This window comes from Papaver somniferum, chromosome 8, assembly GCF_003573695.1.
Source record: "Papaver somniferum cultivar HN1 chromosome 8, ASM357369v1, whole genome shotgun sequence".
Classification (NCBI taxonomy): Eukaryota; Viridiplantae; Streptophyta; class Magnoliopsida; order Ranunculales; family Papaveraceae; genus Papaver; species Papaver somniferum.
In genome coordinates, this window is record NC_039365.1 from 163,611,525 (window position 1) to 163,621,877 (window position 10,353).

A 10,353-nucleotide genomic window follows, 5' to 3' on the forward strand; every position below is an offset into this window, starting at 1 on the left:
GTCCATTTGTTTTCTAACTGAATTTGTGAAACAACAAAATCAAATGAGTCTTTTGGCTAGAGACTGAAGCACAAAAACAACCCCAAACACGATACCATTTAAATTTTAAAAAAAGAAAAATGATCAATACTTGTAAATAAATAAACACATCTAATTGCTGAAAGATATCAAGGAGACCGAATAAAATCCTCTTGGTCTAAGCAGTTTATAGGTTCAACTGGCTATGTCCTTGATAAGAAGTTGACAGAAACTAGAATAGGTCTCTCTGCCTAGAACACAAGTACTTTCAACAATATACAAGGCAATATCAATGCTCTATATCAACAGCTGTCCGATCTCCAACAACCAAATACTAATGGCAATGACAACACACATTCAGTCCAAAATATTGAGAAGGAAATTGAACAATGGCATAAGCGTGAGAAGGTCTTGTATATACAAAAGTCCAGAGTCGCTTTCTTTCATGAGGTAGATCAAAACACGAAGCATTTTCACCTTAAAGCTAACAAGAGAAGGTCGAGAAACAGAATTGAGTCTCTGAAAAAGCAAGATGACAGTTGGTGCAGTAGAAGAAATCAACTGAAGATATGTTAACTGACCATTTTCAGAACATAATGAATACTTCAAATCCTTCTGAATACGCTAACTTGTTAAATCTTTTTCCACCATGTGTTACTGAAGATGATAATATTTTTCTTACAAGGAACGCTTAAGCAAATGCAACCATAGAAAGCTCTGGAGCTGGATGGCTTCCCACCGGGATTTTTTCAGGATAATTAGAGTACAGACCAGGATGATGTCATTAAGATGGTGCAGAATTTTCTCGATACAGGAAGAATTCTTAAAAAACTAAATAAGACAAATTTGTGTCTTATCCCTAAATGCAAACTGCCTCAAACACCCGGAGATTACAAGCCAACAACTCTCCGCAACTCTACTTACAAATTGATCTCAAAAATTGCGGCAAACAGATTGAAGCCATAATTGGAAAAAAATCATTTCCCCTATACAGGCTACATATGTACCAGGGAGACAGATTGGAGATAATATCACTTTGGCTCATGAAATAATACGTTGTAGCAAGAGGAAAAAGTCTAAGAAGCACTACATGGCCCTCAAACTCAATATGTCAAAATATTTTGACCGAGTTGAGTGGCCATTTTTGAAAAATATAATGCAAAAACTTGGTTTTAATAGCAAATGGTGTGATCTGATTCAAGAATGTCTACGTACTTCAGAGATAGATGATCTTCTCAATTCCACTCTCTGTAAAGCTTACAAACCAACACGAGGGATATGGCAAGGTGATCCCATATCACCTTATTTATTCTTACTAACTGTGGAAGTATTTACTCGTGCTCTTGCCAAAGATGAAATGGATGGTAAAATACAAGGCATAAAAATTTCAAGAAAAGCAGCACAAGTTAGTTACTTGCTTTAACACAAAAAATATGATGACAAGATGAAGAGGTAAATTCATCAATCAGAGTGGAAGATCTGTTTTGATGAAACATGTACTCAATTCAATGCCATCCCATCAAATGGGTATGTTCAAGATTCCAGATACCACAATCAAAGGATTGGACATAGTGCAAAGAAACTTTTGGTGGGGAAAACATGACTCAAAAGGTTTCTACTTTACTTTATGGCCAGTTGATTTTAAACATAAACAAGATGGAGGAATGGGCTTTAGAGATTCAAAATATCTTAATTTAGCTATACTAGCTATGAAGACAAGTTATGGGCTAAAGCACTAAAAGAAAGATATTTTCCTAACACTTCAGGATTGCACGCAAAGATGAAAAACTCAACATGGGCTTGGTAGAGTATGCAAGGGAGCATGCAGTTTGTCAATGATTACAGTCTCTGGATAATTAGAGATGGAAGAAACATATCAACTTGGAATGACAACTGGTTTTTAAGGAAAACAGAACCTCCAATACCAGCTGTAGATGTGGATATTGCAACATAATATAATCATGTGGCATACTTAATTGATCAAGACAAAAAATCTTGGCAGGTGACTGTTGTGCAACAAATATTCAATCAAGAAGATGCTTGGAAAATTCTGCAGCTAAGAATACCACAGATAGGAGAAGACAAATTAATGTGAACTCTAACAAGAAATGAAGTCTTCACTGTCAAGTCATCCTATAACAAACTTATTGCCATTAAGACTATATGTGCTTCAGCTGATGAAGAAACAACTAAATTCTGGAGGAAATTATGAAATATTCCTACACTGCCAAGAGTTAAACATTTCTTGTGGAAATTTTTAGTTGACATTATTCCATCTAATAAAAGAATGGCTCGATTTCTAATCATAGAGGTCAACGGTGTACAGTTCGTAATCAGGGTATTTAAACTACCAAACATATTCTATGGGAGTGTCCATTCGCAAGATATGTATGGTCCACAATACTAGGAGCAAGAAGAAGCATGCCTCGTACAACTGCAATAGTGCACGAATGGAGTAAAAGCTGGTTTTCTAATAATTTCAACAACTTAGTTGATGGCTGAGTTGTTAAAATGGCTAACACAGTATGGGAACTCTGGAAAGCTAAATGCAGAAGTGTCTTTGATAACATTAAACCAAATCCTGTGGAGGTTGTTAGACTCATTCAGATTTTAATTGTTTCTACAAGAAAACATATGATGCAGAAAGATCAGCTTAGCACTACCAATTTGCAGAGTCATATCTCCAAATGGAAACTACCTAAGATTCTTTATTACTCTTTCTGTTGTGATGCATCTTTCAAAATTGTAAATTCTGTTTCTTATGCAGGATGGAGACTGATTTGCTGTGATTTTGCATGACACTTCATCCAAGCAAGATGCGACTATGTCAGTGGACTCTTAAATGCTGAAGCAGCGGAATGCGGAGAAATTCTACATGCTATGAAGTGTGCAGAAGAGATAGAGATACAATTTTTCTGTTTCGAGATGGATGCACGACTAGTATCAATGCAGTTAACGGAGAAATTCAGAAAGCTGCATGGGAAAATCAGTCTATGATACCGGATATAAAACATATATTGCTTGCACATTCTAATTGGACCTGCAAAGACATTCGTAAGAAAATAAATAAACCAGCTGATAAATTGGCTAAATATGCTAGAATTTACAATGTTTTTTCAATATAATCCTTTGTTTTGCATTTTTTTTTTTAAAGAAAAGAGATATCAAGGAGTGAAAAAACTTGATACGACTAAATTGGAACTTCGAGATCTCCCGTGAGAAAAGAAAGGAAAGCAAAACCTTGATCCTCTTCCTTGTTAGTTCGTGATCATACCCTACTTTTAATTTGTTAGCAAAATCTATGATTTGAGATAAGTAGGATACAATGTTTATGTTGTTTATGAATGGAGCACCCATCGCCACTCCCTCGTGCGTGAGGCAAGTTCACCCCAATTTCATCATCAACGCCGCGTGGTGCTGGAACTAACGTGTTAGGTATATCGCACCTGGAATCAGCTGCCATAAATTGCAAAGCAGCGGTGACCACTGCACTTGAATAGCCACATGCTCAATAAAATATTAGAGCTTGGGTCTAGGCTAGGCGTGCAGCATGCTCTGCGACCCACCCCAGGCTGGGTTTTATTTTTATATATCAAATTATGCGATCAACAAGCTACTGTTTAAGTTGAAATCATATCGGAGTAGCACAGAGTACTACAATTTATCATGACTGCTATGGGGTGTCAAATTCCACTGGGATTTTTAATCCAGTGAATCCAACCGCGATGATTGTTTTATTTATATCGATATATTTAAGGAAATTTTGATAAAGTGCTTCCGTTTTTTTATATCCAGAAAATAAATGTCCCCATTTTTTTACAATTTGTTAAAGTGCCCTCACGTTAGTTTTTCCATATAGTGTTAGTTAAGTCTAATTTACTTTACATATTTGCCCTTTATTTATTCCCACATTGATTTTATACATCATTTTTCAGGCTTTTCGAGTCCGGTTCAGGATCACACCGCTTTCAGGTTCGTTACCTCATTCCCCAAAAAAGGTTCATCATCTCAAGTGTTTTGGAGTTTTTGGTTGGAAGAAATCGACCGTCTACGACATATTTTTAGGTTCATCGAGCCCGGTTCAGGATCGTGACAACACTTTCAGGTTCGTCGATCCCCGTTCAGGATCGTTACACCGTTTTCAGGATCGTCGGAACATTTACCCTCCCCTCCAAGGAGATGTAGTTCAGGGGTAAATAGGACTTTTAATCGGAAAGATAACTGCCACCTAGCATTTAACTGGATGTAATTTGCTTTTTGAATAAAACGGGGTACTTTAACAAAAAAAACACGGACATTTTTTTAGTGTAATTTAAAAAGTAGGGGTTTTTATTAAAAAACCCAATATTTAATTCCTTGGAATTAGGTATCCCAACATTAGCCTTGCAAGTTGCAAACTGTATCTGGTCTATATACTCTATACTTTCATCAAAAGAGAAATACTCACCACAGTCCATATTAAAAGGTAACTGTTACTAGCTTCAAAAAAATACACGAGATGGCAAAATCTATCTGCATTCCAAATAGTCAACATGGATGGACCTCCAAGGAAATCAACCCTTCAATCATACGGTAACCGCTCTGTCTCTCTTGTGATCCTTCTGTATTTACTTGTATGTAACAATGCCGATAAAAAAAAATACATGCATGATGCATCACTGACCTACGTCAAGTTTTGTATAAAGAAAAAAGAATACACGAATGTACATAGATACTTCAATTCTTCAACATCAGTATCCGCAAGTACATACGGAAGTCATCAATCTTGTATTGTTTTAATTTAAATATATATTTTCAACATTCTAAATTCTAGAAAAATACCACATATGTTCTGTTTATTTCTTCTCCCATTAATGTCACTCTCTTCTCTAGTGGCTATAGAGACTCTTCTTCTTCTTCTTCTTTTCTCTATGATTGTTTTGGATGACAATATTTAGGCATTAGCTGTTCTTCTGTCGAGGATTGCATCATCACGAGGAAGCAACCATGTACCATCCCTATATGGGACCCTTTCTCACATACTCAAAGTACCAACTTAACTCGCATATTCTCAAGCCCATATTTTCTTATACACGAGAGCAACCCCACTTTGTTTTCAAAAAATAAATATAAAAAGATATTTAAGCCCTATTTCAATTTTTGTTTGCAACTATATGATCCAATCCAATGTGCTAGTAGGATTAGCTATAATCACGGTTTAAGCTCAGATTTAGATCACACAAAATTTGGAAGACCTCTTCTAGAATAACTAAAACACTTGGTAGTATATGATATTGTTGACAGTATATCCTATGCTCTCCTATAAAACAGCCTAACCACAAAAACTAAATCCAAACAAGATTTAATCAAGTGATTTGGATAAGCCTATTATTAGTTGATTCCACGGTTATTTTTCAACCCTCAAAAACCCAAATCTTCAGTTTTCACTTCCAATATAATAGGAATTGATTGAAGAAACAAGGATGCTATAGGAGGTCAACAAATTTCATAAGGGGCTACCAAATTCATATAAAACAAAACAATCCTCACCACTGGATTGATGATCCCTTATAAAATTGGTACCTCCCTGTAACAGCCTTGGAAAAAAAGTGTTTAGTTTAGATTTTAAATGGTGACTTAATTATGATAGTAAAAACAAAATCTAAACCCACTAAAAATCCTAATTATTAACACTATTTCATTCCAATATAAATTGTTTATTACTTAAAAAAAAAAATCATAAAAAAAAAAGAAAAGAATAACCCTACCATCTTTAGCCACACTTTCTCTCTATATAAATTCATAGTTTAAATCTCATGTATGAAGAGTTAGTTAAACACCCGTTTGTATAGGCTCATCACCCCCCTTAGAAAATATTTTGAAAAGAGATAGAGAGAAAAATTCATCAAATTGGATAAGAACCTTATTTCAGTCTTAATCCATTCCCAAATTTTAAGGAATTTCATTCTCCATATTTTTCTAATCTCATCTTAATCCCATTTTTTCTATAGTTATATAACTCCCAACTAATCTTCATTCATTTTGCAGACTACTAAACACTCTATGAGCTGTTTCTCAAAGTTCTAATCAAACTGAACCAAAGAAAAAAGAACACAAAGTAGTTAGTTCAGTTACCAAGTGGAAGTACTGTTCATTGTACTCTACTCATGGAGTTCTTGAAAGAGTTAGAAGGAAAAAGGTTTCATGATAGCTTGAATGAAATCAAGATGACGACAACAACAACAGCAACACAGATGATGATGACGATAAAGAAGAGAAGAAGTGTGTGGGTATCAGGGCCTGTAATCGTTGGAGCTGGTCCATCTGGTCTTGCAGTAGGTGCTTGTCTGCAAGAAAAAGGTATATCAAGTGTAATTCTTGAAAGGGCTAATTGTATAGCATCATTATGGCAATTGAAAACGTATGATCGGCTTCGACTTCATCTTCCAAAGAAATTTTGTGAGCTGCCATTAATGCCATTTCCTGCACATTTTCCTACTTATCCAATGAAGCAACAGTTTGTTTCTTACTTGGAAGATTATGCAGCTAAATTTAATTTGAACCCACAGTTTAATGAAACAGTGGTGATTGCTGAATTTGATAAAACTGTAGGGTTTTGGAGAGTTAAGACTAATGGATTGAAAGAAGATTTCGAGTACATTTGCCGGTGGTTGATCGTTGCAACCGGCGAAAATGCAGAAGAGGTTGTGCCTGAAATTGAAGGAAGTGATGAATTTGTTGGACCTATTGTTCATACAAGTTTGTATAAGAGTGGTAAAGTTTACTCTGGGAAGAAAGTTTTGGTTGTTGGTTGTGGAAATTCAGGAATGGAAGTCTGTTTAGATCTTTGCAACTATAATGCCATGCCTTCTCTTGTTGTTAGAGACACTGTAAGTAATTCTTTAGATTCTTTTATTTTACTCTGTTTCTTCCTTGACCTCTGAATCCTGATTTCATGATTTAGAAACCGTTTCAATTACTCTATTTCTCATTTAGTATTTTGACTTTTGATCAAATAATTCACTGTTGTGCACAAGGAGAAAAAAAAAAGTGAGTCCAAAAGTGTTCTAGATTATCTTTTTGGGTAATGGATACTCTGTTTTTCATGCAAATTCCACTTACAAGTTCAATCATTTCACTCGCAAAATCTTTGTTTAAACAAATAATATTACACATTTGATGTTTTACATGACTTTTAACACTTGATGATTTGATGGGTTTTTTAATTCATTATAGTACAAAAATGGAGTCTTAAACTCCTAATATTCTCCTGCTTTCTTTAAACCGGCTAGATCCTAAAACAGAGTGGAGAATTTAGGATCATAATTAGTATAAATGATTACATCTAAGTATACTTTAAGTTACAAAAAAGTAAAGAGAACCATATATAGGGTCATGGGAGGAGGGATAGAACCCAAGCCAAACCCCCCTAGGGAGAGGAGGGGTGTGGGGGGATCACAAATCAACCATCTTTTGAGACTTTTAGAGCTTCTTTTTATTCTTCTTTTTGTGTTGCAGGTGCACGTTTTGCCAAGAGAATTGCTGGGGAAATCAACTTTTGGGCTGTCCATGTGGTTACTAAAATGGCTTCCCGTACGCATCGTTGATCGATTACTACTTGTATTAACCTGGCTTATACTTGGCAACACATCTCAAATCGGTTTAAGCCGACCCGATCTCGGTCCACTTGAACTCAAAGGCATTACAGGCAAAACACCCGTTTTAGATGTTGGAACACTAGCCAAGATCAGAGCTGGAGACATCAAGGTATATATGGTTATGTTAGATGGCATGCACTTTCTTTATGTTTTTAAGTAATATGGAACCAGGATAGTTATATTATCTTGTCAATAGTGCAGGTATACCCAAGTGTCAAGCGATTAACGCGTACTTCGGTTGAGTTTATTGATGGAAGAATGGAAGATTTCGATGCTATTATCATGGCCACAGGTTACAAAAGCAATGTACCTTCTTGGCTAAAGGTATTTAGCTTTGAATCCCTTTCTGTCTTGAATTTTCCTCCTTTTTTGCTTTAACAACCCAATTTGACTCAAAAATGTGGATGTAATTGAAATTTGATTCCTCCAGGATAAAGATTTGTTTTCGGAGAAAAATGGATTACCGTGGAAACCTTTTCCTAACGGTTGGAAAGGCGAAAATGGCTTATATTCCGTGGGGTTCACTAAGAAAGGATTACTTGGTTCATCAATGGATGCAAGGAAGATTGCTCAAGACATTGAAGAGTACTGGAAAGCTGATGAGTTGAAGCATTTATGTACGTTTACTCGTCATTCACAGCTTTGATTGAGTTCATTCCAAAAGAATGCATAATTTTTTTTTTAACTGTCACAAATTTGGAGGTACTTCAACATTGGAAGAAAATTGAAGAGAGTAGTAGTTGATTTTAGAGCTTGAGTGAGGTTTGGAGTGGCCTCATAATCAGCTATAATTGTACATAATTTGTACATTAGATTGATTAACCTTTTCTCTAATTTTTAGGTTGAGATTAGATTACATTAGATTGATTAAGAATTTGTTCTAGGGTATTGGAAAGTATGAGGATTTTGGTGTTTTTGACTTTACCTTATATATTTTTTGATTGGATTTTGGGATGATGAGAAGCTTTTGTGGTTTTTCATGTTTGGTTTAGTTCTAAATAATTGTAATTTGGATGTTTAATCAGGCATCCCAGATCATTTCCTATGGGTTTTCTATCGAGAATTCAAATCCTGACTTTACCACTACCAGTAAGTGATCCAGAAAATATCCTACCTATTCGATGTTTACTTCGAGAGATCGCGTATCTTATAATAGATCGTTAAGTACAAATTGCAAGTATGACTTTAACATGTTAACATCTGAAACCAATAAATAATTTGAAGCAGAAATAATTTAGATGACCCCCCCCCCCCCCCCTCTCCCTGAGATCAGTCAGTTCTCAATGTGCATTGCTGGACTTGAAGTCATATGATAGAAAACAAACAAGGTCATAAATTATTAGCTTTAAAAGAAGAATTTGTGTATGGGTATCGAATAACAATGTTAGGAGATATACACATACATGCAATGCAATATAGATAAGCAAAAGACATTCTAAAATCTAGTGATAGTATAGTACAAATTGAAGTCATTCAATGTGTTTGTTTTTGGGTTTTGTAGGTGTTGTTGTTTATTCCGACCACAAAATAAGTGGATCATAATAACCTAAGCTCAAAAAAAAAAAAGAAAAAAAAAAAAGAAAGAGATGGAGAAATATCAACATCAAATTTAGATGTGTGTTTATTTGAAGATTTCTTGATAACATTTTTAGTACAAACAATGGGAAAATAATTGAATTTAATTTCTTCATTTTCCAAGTCATTGGCCCATTAGATCCCATCTCTTACATGGGTCCTCCTCTTTGGCATTTTGGATGTACAGATAAAGCTTAAAAGCTAGATACATATATATATAGAGTGGCAGTTAAAAGAAGAAAAAGCTAGCCTGCATGACTAGAATGACAAAGATGCATAACCCTACTTGATCAGAGATCTCACATGCTGACCTTTGCTCGAGTTCCACTCTATTTGTCAACTTGGAGAACTTGTAACTACTAAAAACATAAGTTTCTGTTTATCCCCATGTTCCTTCATTTCCTCCTCCCTTCTTTTAAGAAGCTAAGTATAGAGAATGTGTGTGTGTGTGTTATATTTCATAGCAGCACATTGCATACAACAAACAAAAACATATATGCATGAAGGGTGGGGGCTCTCTAGAAAAACATTCTTGATTATTATTTACGTATGGGTCTTGCAATTTTTATATATGGCCTTTGAAAAAAAGAAAACATTCGTAGAGAAAAAATAAGTGATTTGTGCACGACGTAAACATATACTCCTTCCGTTTTAAAAAGATAGACTGGTTTTATGTATAATTTGTGCATGAAACTAGCTTATCTTTTTGAAACAGAGGTAATATCATACATGATTGAATCGTCAAAACGCGCTTCGTACTTTCGTCGAAGATATGGAGGTACTCGAACATGGATACTTAAAAATCATCCGTGAGTAATCATCATAAACCTGCGCCGATTATGGACTGATCAATATTAAGAAAAAGAGATAACAAATGATGAAAAAAGTTGCTACATTTTGGGCTTATCATTTGACTAGTAAACTATTGTCGAGCAATCATGGGGTTATCCTGTGAATTTTAAGAAGAATGTCATTCACATATCAAAGTCCCCACCCCATGTTCATTTAAGTTCCTTGAATATGATTCATAATGATGATCTTACTTTCCGTGATGATTATATATCATATTGAGTTCTATGAATTTGATTCATAATGATGGCTTATAATTTCCTTGAGACTTCTA

General features: G+C 35.1%; 1 protein-coding gene across 2 annotated transcripts; it reads left to right on the forward strand.

The window, feature by feature from the left end:
• The first annotated feature begins 5,841 nt into the window (after positions 1-5,841).
• Positions 5,842-9,506, forward strand: LOC113304639 (indole-3-pyruvate monooxygenase YUCCA2-like). Of its 2 annotated transcripts, XM_026553780.1 has the most exons (7): positions 5,842-6,357; positions 6,610-6,887; positions 7,516-7,764; positions 7,857-7,979; positions 8,086-8,272; positions 8,681-8,744; positions 9,418-9,506. In XM_026553780.1, the coding sequence occupies exons 1-6, from the start codon at positions 6,165-6,167 to the stop codon at positions 8,728-8,730; spliced, it is 1,080 nt and encodes a 359-aa protein (XP_026409565.1). In that variant the 5' UTR covers positions 5,842-6,164; the 3' UTR covers positions 8,731-8,744; positions 9,418-9,506. The 2 variants fall into 2 exon arrangements, with proteins under 2 accessions (XP_026409565.1, XP_026409564.1); XM_026553779.1 differs by having other exon boundaries at positions 5,842-6,887.
• The last annotated feature ends 847 nt before the right edge of the window (positions 9,507-10,353 follow it).